This window comes from Macrosteles quadrilineatus, unplaced genomic scaffold (genome assembly GCF_028750875.1).
Source record: "Macrosteles quadrilineatus isolate MER2022 unplaced genomic scaffold, UCM_ALF_1.0 Scaffold_1__1_contigs__length_201487025, whole genome shotgun sequence".
Classification (NCBI taxonomy): domain Eukaryota; kingdom Metazoa; phylum Arthropoda; class Insecta; order Hemiptera; family Cicadellidae; genus Macrosteles; species Macrosteles quadrilineatus.
In genome coordinates, this window is record NW_026542594.1 from 1,959,981 (window position 1) to 1,973,926 (window position 13,946).

Below are 13,946 nucleotides of genomic sequence, written 5' to 3' on the forward strand. Positions count from 1 at the left end.
ATATTAAAGAATTTGTTTCATTTGTTTTTATAAAAATTGTACTGAAAGTAAAATGTCATTGGTACTAATAAAAAATCCACAGTTGCGTGGCGAAAGGGCGGAAAATTTAGGACTTGCCCCCCCCCCCCCCAGAAAAATAGGTACCTGCGGTCCTGTATATTGATAAGAGCCAGGGCTATGCAAGAGACCAACCACAGTTGAACTGGTTACACCCAGAACTCCTTTGTCATAGCACAACTTTTCCCCTAGGGTTATATCCAAGGATTTTCAAAACTTATTGATCATATTATCTATCTAGTATAGCAGATTACAACTATGATAGTTGGGTTTCCTCTACCCAAGCATTATGTTGTTTTAGGAAAAATTAGATGAAAGGGATGGAGAAGCTCAGCTTGAACTTTTAGAAGAAAAACTTAAGCTAGCTGAAGCTGAACTGCAGTGTGCCTTGCAGAGAGCAGAGAGAGCAGAAAACATGACTGAACAGCTATCTGACAAAGGTGAATAATGGAAAACTTGTAATTTTTTGGTGGAAATGAATCAATAAGATCTCAACAGGGCCGTCCCTAAGGCTGGCAGCGCCCGGAGCAAACGTGGTTGTGGCGCGCGCCCCTCCCCACTAATAATAGTCACATTCGCATATTTTAATACTATGTTAATACAAAGAGCCGCTGCGCGGCGCCCCCTCAGCCACGGTGCCCAGGGTAGCTTGCCCCGGTGCCCCCTCCCCCCCCCCCTTCGGACGGCCCTGGATCTCAATTGTTTTATTGAGTAGGCCTATGCTTCTCTTCAAATCTGAAAAAGGTAATATTATTTTCAGCCAGAAAAAAGTTTACTAGCACAAGGTTGTAATGATATTTGCAGAAAATTACATAGCAATATTTATAAGCTTAGAAGATTTATTATGGTGCTAACAACTATATATTAATTATCACCTGTGAAAATTCATCATTACATTCACATTGTTTACTATGTGTCTACTATCGGATAACAGACATAGATTGTTACAACAGATGTTAGAAAGAAAAAATATGAGGTACCTTGTCGTTTTCCTAACAAGAGTTACAGATAATTCAGAGACAGCAATAGATAACTTTTTGATAAAAAATATTAAATTATCTAACTTAAAGGTAGAAGGTCTGGTTACTTTCTTGTCTGACCATGATGGACAGCTATTAAAATTAAAATGCCAAAATTCTATGAAAACTGTAAATTTGCCAATTAAACAAGAGTTGAGAAAATTTTCACCAGAAAACATCTTTTTACACAATTAATTGCTTTCCAATGAATCTTGGTTCGATGTCTATAATTCCAGCATCGAAACAAAGTATGATGTCTTTTATAAAATTTTTTCTTTTTATTTTGATCAGGCTTAAAGAGAATCTTAAAGAGAAATAAAAAACGTACATGGATAACTAAAGAATTAAAGATTAAACAACAGCATATTATTCAACTGACTAAGGAATATCGTAGTAAAAAAAGTATTAGTTTAAAAGATTGTTTACATCAGGAAAAGATTACTTATAAAAGAGAATTAAATAAGGCTAAACACAGATATTTCGAAAAAAAATTGGTAATTCCCAAAACATTCAGAAAACTGTCTGGAATATAATCAACTCTGAAGTTGGGGAAAATGACAAAAAACCATTAAAAAATATAATTTTAAAACAAAATTCAGAAAAAATGTTAGACCCTAGTAAAATTGCAAATATGTTTAATGGTTATTTTAGCAACATGGTTACAGATTTAAATTTAAATCGCAACAATCAGAATGTGCCGGCTGATGTGAAAGCTGATTTTATCGATGGCTTGTTTGTAAAACCAACATTTGAGCTTAAACCTATCACTGAAAGGGAGGTGGAAAAAATCATTCAATCCTTAAAAAATAAACATTCCAGTGGGCATGATGAAATTCCTGTAACAATAATAAAGGCTGCAAAAACCTATATCACCAAAATTGTATGTCATCTGATCAATTCTTCGTTTGTATCAGGCATTTTTCCTAGCAAATTAAAGCAGGCAAAAATAATTCCTTTGTACAAAAAAATGACCCTGAAAATATATCCAATTATCGCCCAGTATCTGTTCTTCCCTCAATTTCTAAAGTGTATGAAAAAGCAGTCTACTTACAATTATCAGAGTTTTTGGAGAAATTTAATATTTTGGATGATAATCAGCATGGATTCCGGAATGGAAGATCAGTTGTGAGTGCAGCTGTTTCTTTTATCGAATCAGTCATTGATTCAGTAGACAAAGGACATTATACAATTGGCAGATTTATGGACCTTTCTAAAGCATTTGATAGTGTAAAACATAGTAAATTACTAGAAAAACTAAAAATAATTGGAATATCTAAAAGAGCTCTTAACTGGTTTTCTTCCTATTTGACAAATAGATCTCAATTTGTGGAAATTACTCATTTGACAAATCATAATAGAATTATTAAATCATCATCAACTTATCAACCAATTAAATTTGGGGTCCCACAAGGTTCAATTTTGGGGCCTTTGCTTTTTTTTGTGTTACCTTAAGGGCATGGAAGATAATTTAACCTACAAGCAAAATTCTATATTATGTCTTTACGCTGATGATTCTAATTTGATTGTATCATCTAAATCTCCAGAAGAAACTGAAATGTTTACATATGTAGAATTAGAGAATATTGGAAACTATTTCTACAATCATAACTTATTATTAAATTCACAAAAAACAAAATTTATTAATTTCAGAACAGTTCAGAACAAAATTACAAAAGAGCCAACAATAATTTACAACTCAAATAACATTAAAAAGGAAAATCTGATCAACTTTCTGGGTTTAACAATAGATGAAAATTTGAATTGGGATAAACACACACAGAACCGGAATTTATGCATTGTCAAATATGTCCTTTTATTGTAATTTGAAAACCCTAAAAAGTATATATTTTGCTCACATCCACTCTCATCTTTCATTCGGTTTAGCATTAAATGGGTCAACAAAAAAATTTAATATGGATAGCATTCTGAAGCGGCAAAAAGAGGCTATCAGAATTATGCTTAAGCTTAAACGAGATGATTCGGCAAAAGAACATTTTAAGAAATTACAAATGTTTACAGTTTATGGGCAATATATTTATGAAACAATTCTTATTGCAAAAAAAAATGAATGTGAGCAAGTAATAAATTCAGTACATTCTTATAATTTCAGGAAAAGAAGAGAGTTTGTCCAGCCTCACAAATTAAAATTTTTTGAAAAAAAAACCCTCATACGCTGGTAACGAGTTTCTAAAATTTGTCCCTGAATTGGTAAAAAAAGAAACAAACCTATCTAAATTCAAGAAAATTCTAAAAGATTATTTAATAAATTTAGCATTATATTCTTTTGAGGAGTTTTCCACCTCCCATACATAGATATAGTATTTTTATTTTAAGTATTCTGACACTATTCACTGTACCACCAATGTACATGACTTATGATGAATAAAGATGTTTGAATATGAATATGAATATATGGCAAAAGAATGTTTACTATGCGAAGTAACGTTAACTATTTTTTTTTTTTTTTCGCCAACGTAAACAAACAAAGATTTGTTATTGTTTGGTCAAATGTTTTAATTTCCAACAACCAAAACTGTACAACCAAAGTATATATGAACTGTAAGTTATAACCTGAAAAATGCCATGAGTTTTGTAATGTTCAAGAAAATAACTATTCTTTGTAGTGTAGCGAAAAGTAACAATCAAAACACGAGTAAGAGTGGGTTGATACATATTCTCGACCATTTAAAATGCTCCATAAATCTCGCACTTCAAACATGGTCTAAAATATGAAATTACTCACTTCCTACTCCTTGTTATGAAATGTAGTATTACCAGGATTATTTTTTTCTAAGTGTCCAATCTGGAGGAGAAGCTAGAGAAGACCAGCAAGGCCCCTCCACCTCCTCCCCCTCCGCCACTGCCACCGCCACCTCCGCCCATGCCACTGCTGACACCAGCCACTGTGACCTTGAGGCGACGTCCCAGCTGTGACGGAGCTGAGGCCCCCGTCCCTAGCAGTGCGGTCCTGGAAATGGCCAATTTGCTGGGGATATCAAGGAAGAACACAAACACTCCTCCAGTACCTGGTAAGTAAGGAACTCATTCGAAGAGCTTCATGGGTCAAAGGGAGTAATCACCAAGGATATCTCTAATAATGAGCTTACATTTTATAATCTATGTAAAGTATGTTGAGCTATGACTTACTCCAATGCTGGGATTAAAATGTTTAACCATCAAACCAAATAAAGACATAATTATTGACAACTTAAAGACTTATTTTCATAGGTCAAGAAACTACACAACATCCATGACGGATTTGTGATAATTAAACTTGTATAATAAAACCATTTCATTTTCATATTTAGGTTTAAAATATTACTTTCCTTTGAAAATGATTATTGCAGAAGCTTTTACAAATTAATTGTTGCCTGTCTTAGGCCAAGCAACCCCTTAGAAAGGGTATAAATGTAAAATTTTCATGTATCCATCAAATCAGTAAAGAATGAGGGGGGAAAACTCAGTCTAATGGATATGTTTGTCGGGAAGCTCACTACAGTGGTAGTGATATATGGCTGTGAAAAATTGATATCGGTTTGGAGATTGCAAGGTTAAGAGTGTAGCTTTTTCCATCACAAAATCCTTGACTTGATATGAATCACTTTCCACCCTCAGACTTCAGCTATGCTTGGAATAGAAGTAGTATTGAGGTCTGATTTATTTACTTTCATAATCATTCAAATTATGTATGTTTAGGGGCCATCGACGACATAATCAACCAGATTAAAGGTGGGCGCTTCAGTTTAAGATCAACTGAGGTAAGGATGGTAATATTTCAAACTTAATTTTTGTGTACCGTAGTCTAGAATCCTTTTAAGGTTATTCCACGTTGATTCTGTAGCCTCCTCTACGAGTGGGTGACAATATTGATTCAGTTACTGTGTCACTCTTCAGATCCCTAATTGTCAAGAATGCAGGCTTCGCTCATATTGAAGTCTTCAAAATATTAAACACATGCTTGAACATTAAAAATTAATCACGTTAAATACTTGACAACTGCTATTGCACCTCTTCTAATAAGTACTCTTTGCTTATCCTTACTCTGTGATTATTACCATTGTTGAGATTACCAATTTAGATAGGGATACCCCACCTAGTTCTGTATTTTAACCCAATTATGAGTGAAGGAGGTACTGTCGAATGAAGTGAGGTGCCTAGTATAGCTTTGTACACAAAACTAGAAACCCTCTAACCAACACTACTCCCCTGCTGGTTGCTACTAGCCAGGACCATTAAAAGTCCAACTATCAAGGACAGCTGGGTCCAGTTTTGAACCATCAAAAAGCTAATCACTTTTCTTAGGATCAAACCAGCGACCTTTTGACTTCTACCAGTGTTCTTTACACTAATGGCTTCAAGTGAGTTTCTTTACTACAAAATAATCCTAATACACATGGTAATATCAAGCAACATAAATTTATGTGTTATTTTTTTATCAGCCAAAGCCAAAGCCAGCCAAAGTTGATGAGCAGCCTCCGGTTGTCCAGGAGATGATCAACGTGTTAGGAACTCTGCGCAAGAGAAGAACTCCGAGCATGCGGCGACAGCTTGATAAGGCTCCCGCAGATATTCATCTTTGATCATCAAACCTTGTACTAGATCACAATGTAATTCTTCAAAATTTTTAAACAAAATTTTTTTTATGTTCAAGTTAAATTTCACACTCAAAACCTTTATGTAAGAGGAGTAAAAGGCTTAATAGAAAGGATTGCAACAATGCAAGACAAAACCTTAATCAAAATCAATTAATTTTGGTGTAATGGGCGATTAGAAGCTATTATGTTAGTAACGATCAGTTTACTGCAATTGAAAAGAAAAGAAAATCAATTACTGGTACCACCGATCATTCATCATTCATCAGTATTGTACATATGATGTAGTATTAGGTTCAAACAGTTTATTTTTAATAAATATTTAAATTTAAGTCTACATTTTGTTTTATTATTTATTCATCCCTTCACGTTGATTGAATCAGACTTAAGGATTATTCTTCTTGATTCATTTTGTATATTTCATACTTCCCAAACATATCAAATAATGTAAAATAGATGCTCTGTAGTGTAGATATATACTGCATAGATACACATTTTTGTTAAATATATTTTTATGTTTGGCCCACTTAGACAATGTTGCTCTTTCAACAAAACTAGACAGCACCTTTTGGAATGAAGGTGAAGGTAAGATTGCCTATTTTTCATTTTGAAAATGAGTCCAAGGGCTGTGTAAAAAATATAACCCTTCAGTGCCTTAATACAACCTAGCTATTAATATTTTGAAAATCACAAAAAAACATTCTCTTCTCCTCTCAAGAGAACTACAAATCAACCTCTACAATCACAACTAAACAGTACTTACTTCATTGGAATAAACATCAATAAACATCATCAGTCAGCTAATAATTTACAACTGCAGTATGGATTTGGAAAAATTGTTTGTGGGCTTCACTCACCTTTATTTTTAACTAGTGATATCTAGGACTCGTCATAAAACACATACATCAGCACAATCGTCCTTGGAATCTAAGCTGTAATTTTGCAGGACCCGAAAAACGTTCTGCTTCCTCAGGGTTTTTTAGCCTCCGCAAAACTTCAGACTTGATTCCATGGATGATTGCGTGTGAAATCACAGTGATGTGTGCGTTTCATACATCCACCACCGCCTAAATAATACATCGTCTAAGACTATGTCATTTAAAAAAGAATGATCTGGATTGAGTTCACAAGGAAGAGTTTTGTATTTTGAGTAAAATTAATCCTTTCCGAATATCCCTATAGGATGTTCACAAACTTTTATAAAGTACATGCTATAAAATTTTGTAAGAAATTTAACCATCTGCATATTGTTGAAAGGTGGACATCTTAGTAGCATTGATCATTAACATAAATAATAAATAAACAAAGGGCCAAGAAGCGAGCCCTGAGGAACTCCACTGTGGTTTAATGTTCCACTCTGATTTATTTCTCTGCATTTTTTGTACAATAAGTTTTTATTTTCGGGTTTTTAAATATGATATAAACCATTTTAATTCAGTATTTTTTTCCATGCATTCTTAATTTTTCTATGGGTATCTCATGATCTACACAGTCAAAAGCCTTGGATAGGTCACATAGCACACCCACAGTCTTCTGCGATCCGTCCAAGGCTTCCGCAATGCAGATAATCATTTTTGTTATGGATTTTTCAGTACTGTACCAAGTTCTGGACGGAAACCAAACTGTGAAGGATTTATTCAATTATTGCTTTCTAAATATTCTATTTGTTGAATCTTTACAATTTTTTCAAAAATCTTTGAAAAACAAGGCAGAAGGGGGATGGGGGCGGTAGTTAGAGGGATCGTTGACATCGCCCACTTTGAACAAGGGTTTAATCTCAGCAAAATTAAGCTTATCAGGAAAAACCCCCTCATCAAGGGGCTGATTTTCTATTTGGCATATATAGTACCAGACAGAAAGTGATTAACCTAGAACAAATTAGTTCAAAGGTAAACTCTTCTGGAATGTGTTTGGGACACACTCCTTAACATTTCCTGAGAATTCCCAAAAAATCTTGCTTCAGCAAAATCCTCCATCTTGGAAAATGGCGGCGAAACAAATTAAACCTGCAAGGTTTTACAGAAAATGCTATAACTTAAAATTTATTTGACTTATAACAGTCGTATGAAGCTGAAACTACTCTAAAGAAAGTGTACTTCATGAACATACCATATTCATTAGTATTTAATAGTATATGTTTAAATATATTGCAATGTTGATGTGTAATTTTATACAACAATATATTTGACTAAGGACGAAATATTTTATCACAATCACTAATAATTCTTAATACGAGTAATGCTAAGTTTATTTGTTTTTGATAAGTAGGAAACAATAACAATTATTATTCTATGGTTTTTAAAAGACTTTAATTGTTAGTGATGGCAATTTTACCTTAAATCTTGGAATTTTGCAGAAATTTACATATACAAACTATCTTAGTTAGGTAACTTTGTCTTTACTAATCGGTTTTGGCAAATGTCTATAAACATCCTACTATAATACCTAATACTGTAAATTAAGGGCTAATAAGATATTTTATATTAACCTTTATATTAACCTTATATTAACCTGTAATTGTTGACATGATATATTTTTGGTTGGTGGGCCGTGGGTAACAGCTAGTATCCTATAAATTGAAAACTTACAAATCAACGCAGTTGTCGTATTAATACATGTATTACAACAATAACATATCTCATCATCAATACCACACTCATCTTTCATTCATATTCCGGTTAAAATACACAGCCAGTTCTGCGTCTCTGTCTGGTAATATGATCTATGGTATATACTCTTTTTAAACGCATTGTTGTATAAAATTCACATTATTCGTCATAAAGTAAGTAGGTATTGTATCAAAGGTCAATAGATTTAACATAGAATATACTAATATTTACACAACTCATGTAATTTTATGATAAATTCACATTTACATTATTGAATTGATTTTTTTTATTAATCCAAAATTCAACAAAATTTGAAAGTAAAGCAACAGTTTATCCTCAGCCTAATGGATTGGTACCGTTATTATTGCAGGATTTTAGGACAATTAATTGGACTCAAAGTGACACATATTATTTTTAAGGCAAGACACAGTGTAACAATGAAAAGATAAAACAAAATTGCCCTGTTTAATTGTCAATATGTAAATAAAATCTCAATTCTTTGTCAAAAATATATCATGTCAACAATTACAGGTTAATATAAAATATCTTATCACCCTTAATTTATTATTATAGTAGGATGTTTGCAGACATTTGCCAAAACCGATTAGTAAAGAATAAGTAATGGTAAATGTCTGTAAAATTCCAAGATTTAAGGTAAAATTGCTATCACTAACAATAAGAGTCTTTTAAAAACCATAAAATAATAATTATTGTTTCCTACTTATCAAAAACCAATTAACTTAGCATTAATCGTATTAAGAAGTATTAGTGCTTGTGATCAAATATTTTCGTTCTTATTAAAATGCATCGTTGTATAAAATTTCACATCAACCAACGAATTTCACATATTTGACTGTGAATTTGGCAGTGGTTAGCAGATTGATTGTTGTAGGTCGGCCGCGGTGCTGAGCCGCCACGGCACTACGCGCTGCGCCCCACTAGCACAGAATATCCTCAGGATATCCCACAGAGTTCCCAAAACGTCCCAATAGCCCATGAGATATATAGGAACATCCCTGGGATATTCCAATATCCCATGGGATATAGGAATATCCCTGGGACATTCCTGGCATATTCCCGTTACAATAATTAATTTAATTTTTTGAGGGTTTTAGATCGAGGGACTTTTTTTTAACTACTATGTAACTACTCAAAACTTATATGGTACGTTATTACTCCCGGTATAATATTTTTGTTGGTAAATATTAGGAAATTAAACCTTTAAATCCGGACTAAATTGAAATTTTGCACAGTTAAGCACAGTAACTTAAGCCTAGTTGATGAAAATGGCAAAAGTCCCCACAAATTCCGGCTGTGCCTCAGCCGCATTTAGTTCGGATTTTAAGGTTGAATTTCCTAATATTCACCAACAAAATAATTCTACCGGGAGTAATAAGTAGGCCTACCATGTAAGTAGTTACATATTAGTGAAAAGATAGTGAGGGGGCTTTAAACTTTAATACTAATAAGGGAAAACTATTATTTATATGTCGAAAAATAAATTTCCATTTGTCTGACCGGATCATTACAAATAATTTATAAGTAAAAAACTTTTTTAAAACAAAACGTTTTTAAACACACTAAAAAGTAGAAAATAATTTATAAATATGTGGAGAGTATAAATACTTGTAAGATTTAAAACGAAAAACGTCGGGTGCATGCAATAGATAATTTACAATTACTTTCACCTATTGAACTAATGTATTATTATAAATTGCATGCACCCCACGTTTTTCGTTTTAAATCTTACAAGTATTTATACTCTCCACATATTTATAAACTATTTTCTACTTTTTAGTGTGTTTAAAAAGTTTTGTTTTAAAAAAAGTTTTTTTATCATAAATTATTTTCTACTTTTTAGTGTTTAATGTGTGTGGATGTTAAATCTATTTCAAGCATCCATATCAGATTAAGACAGAGGCATGTGGGAAATCTAAGGTTTATGGTTTATTTGAGTTTATTTTCATATAATTATGTATTAGATTGAATGTATGGCCTACCTACTAACTATAAATATATCAATCTATTTCATTTATTGTTTACTTTATAGAATATTATATAAATAACCATTGACATTATTAACAAACACCTTTATATCTGCAATCAGATTGTTTATCTTTATTTTGAAATGTTTGTTTGTGTAAAGAATCTCTTGTGAGAATAACCTGTACCTCTTAACCTCTGCTCTTCGAACTGTCAAATTTAAGTATTTTCAGCTGACTTAAATTTATTTTTTTTACAGCATTTATTTCTGGTTCAATGTAGACATTATACGATTATACACAGAAGTGTTAACAAAATTAATAAGAAATTAACTATAATAACATTGTGGGTTTGCCCAAACCTGAGACACCCTGTAACATAATTAATTTAGGGAATAATTTAATCGTCTTTAGGCTTCATCCATCCAATAGATCTTGAGGGAGCCTTCGACGTAGCCTCCTGTTCTCAGTTGCTTCACCAAGATGAAAAGTTAATGCACCATGGAACATTGTTTAAAGATTTTAGAAATTTTGAGGTGGTTTTTTCAATAAAGGCCGAGATAGACTCCACTCCTAGTTCTTCATTATTTGATATGTTTACATTCTTTCAAAATGTAAACTTGGAAAATCTGGAAGCCCATGGGGCGTAGCCCAAGGGAAATTTGTAGGAAAGCGAGCTAATAAAAACAAGCCCATGGGGCGTAGCCCAAGGGAAATATGAAAATTAAATTATATAATATTGCATTGTCATCCATTTGTGAGCCATGTTTCAAGTTTCAAGTCTCTAGCTCATTGGGAAGTATCAAAATTTGCAAGAAAGCGAGTTAATAAAAACAAGCCCATGGGGCGTAGCCCAAGGGAAATATGAAAATTAAATGATATAATATTGCATTGTCTTCCTTTTGTGAGCTATGTTACGTCATAGCCGTCTTCTATCGTGACGTCATGCTTGATGAGCATTACGGCCTGTTTTTTTAGTGTGGCCTTGGTTCGTACCACCATTTTCGGCCCTAGGTACAAAATCTATATATTAATTTGAAACTGTTTTTCTTTGTCATAGCTAAATTGAGAGAACGGCTGGGCGTAGAAACTCGGTAGAGGTGTCTAAAGAAAGGTCTTGGTCTGTAGATGAGCCATCAAAAGAGAAACGTGGTAAATTCCCATGGGGCTCTGCCCCAGTGGCCTTTGATTTCCGATCCCATCTATTACATTATTAAAGTGATACAATCAAATTTTATGTAAACGGTTAACCCTTTCAGTGCTAGGCCAATAATTCATATTTTGTAAGACTTTTTTGTTTGCCTTTTAATTTCATTACCTGTTGTTGAATTTTAATTGTCATGTTGTCACTATTTTATTAATTAGGCTAATTTTGAATAATAACACAATAAGAAAATATATAAGAAAGATAAATCCCACTATTTGTAGTAAACATTAAATAAAACTTAGTTTTTGTTGTAATTTTCCTGGTTTTCCTATAAATTTTTATGTTGTTTTGAAACCAAAATCTCATAAAATCAAAAGACATATAGTTTACAATGTAATATTGAATTTAACCTTGATTTAGTTGGACGAGGTTATCGTAATATAGCCATTTTAGGGAAACTAATGTTTTGCAGCAAAGTCTCAGGAACACATTTATGATCACTGTTGTGTTTAAACTAAAAGATTGCATCTAAATAGTCCGTGACTAACTGGTGCTGCTACCTAGTAACGCATTGAACAACCATCTCCAGCACCATCTATTCGCAATCGGTGGCGACAGCTTAAATACCGGGGTTTTACTCCCCAGTCTTCAAGCACAGATAGCCGAGAAGGCTAGGGCGTGTGTCACTTGGCCAGTGGCATTCGTCTGCTCGGGTTCGAATCCCGTCCTGTGTGGCAAATAATTGGTGACCTGTGTGTTTGTAGCGATATACTACAACCACTGGGGCATAGTGAGGTGTTCATAATCCTTGGTTTAGACATACACCTCGAAATCATCGGATTGGGCGAATCTTTTAGCTAAGTGGTTGATAGTGTATCCTATGAACATGCAGGTCACCAATGGCCGTTTTGCTATTTTTCGTTAAAATAACCTTCCTCTCTATATCCCTTAGAGATTTTTTAAAACAACGATATATCGTTTCATAGCACTGAAAGGGTTAAGGCCATTTACCAAATAAAAATATGGGCATATGGCATATCAAAATGAAGCTTAGAGTGTGTAGATTTGCCGAAAAGTATTGATATGGAGTATGGACGAACTGTCTAAGATGCTCTTCCCCTCAGGCTGATTTCCAAAGGGCTACGCCTTGCATGTTTTTGGAAGGTAACGTTATTCGATTTTTTAGTGAACAACAGCTGGTCAATGCAATAGACAATATTATAGATTGTTTGTTTACATTTTTGTTTACTTCTTTTATTATTTACTTTTATTTTCTTAAAAGAGGTGCGGTGAATGGACAGTGAAGCTATTTCAAGATGTTTGATACAAGTGAGTGATTAAAGGTGTTCGAAACACGATGAATATGAGTCTAACAAACCATGTATGTTGTTCGTTCTAAGAGGTTGTCACCGATCTTTGACAGGTCGCTATTTCATTGAAAAGTATTAGACGTCGTGAAAGAGAGTGGCGTGTTCAGGTACAACCATACCCTCCTCAGCCCACCTTAGGACGTAAGGTATGAAGGTTCCACTGCTTTTAACATCCTTTCAGATGACAATTTCTCGAACTTGGGCCCTTTAAATGAAATATAAAGTCAAAGTTGATTAAATTAATTCAATTGTGGCTTCTGTACACCTGTGAGTTCGCGGGTAGAACCTCTTGTGTTATTCTTATGGAGGAAAAACTGGGTGTTTGTCCCAGCTAATTTGAGAGAACTGCTGGGCGTAGAAACTTGGTAGGGGTCTCTAAAGAAAGGTCTATAGATGAGCCATCAAAAGGAGAACGAGGTAAATTCCCTTGGGGCTCTGCCCCAGAAGCCTTTAAAGTTGCCTCTTCAAATTTGTTTACCATATGCATAATTCTACACTACTTTTTAATGAAACAGCTGTTAATATTTAAATTGTGATTTATTGAATTTTTCAAAAAGAAGTAGTATTTGCAATGGGTTTTTCTGATTTTAAAATCAATTTTATTCTGTATCGTGTCATGTTTTGAAATATAATGTTCTATTAACAAATCAGTGGAAAATCCTAATATCACAGTAACTCTTAAAATTATTTCTTATGGAGTTAAATTATATCTATTGTATGGCTTGGTTTCTGCCTTTTTTACCACTTCTTGGAGATTGTACGTAGGTGATATTCTTTGGCGTATTGCATCTGTAGACAAAACTTGGGTTGGTGAAATTATTACAATGGAAAAAAGCTAGAAATCCTGAACAATTTGATATTGGCTAAAAATAAAACTCAATTAACAATATGCTACATTTCTTGAGCAATCATTGAAATAACCGATTTGCAAACAATGGAAACATAGAAAAAGTCATATAACACAACCAAGTAGAAGAAAAGAAATAATGTTTTTTTTTTCATTTATAATCGTTATTTTAGACAACCTAATACGGCTATGAGAGGGAAAAAATTGTAGAAACACTAAACAAGATCAGCTTTTTGAGAAAAGATAAGATATTTACAAAAGATTTTGATTATATCTAACTGTTGTGTAGATCGTATTTCCATAATCTTCGTGAGTCGCCTGTA

The 13,946-nt window shown here is 33.4% G+C and overlaps 1 protein-coding gene across 1 annotated transcript in view; it reads left to right on the plus strand.

Annotated features, from left to right (window-relative positions):
* The window catches only part of LOC128983122 (shootin-1-like), a 61,507-nt gene extending 55,502 nt beyond the window's left edge, over positions 1 to 6,005 (plus strand). The window contains exons 9-12 of the mRNA XM_054402289.1: positions 359 to 497; positions 3,872 to 4,105; positions 4,773 to 4,834; positions 5,516 to 6,005. Coding sequence (XP_054258264.1) covers positions 359 to 497; positions 3,872 to 4,105; positions 4,773 to 4,834; positions 5,516 to 5,656 — 576 coding nt within the window. The 3' untranslated portion in view covers positions 5,657 to 6,005. The remainder of the gene's footprint in view (positions 1 to 358; positions 498 to 3,871; positions 4,106 to 4,772; positions 4,835 to 5,515) is intronic.
* Positions 6,006 to 13,946: the final 7,941 nt, after the last annotated feature.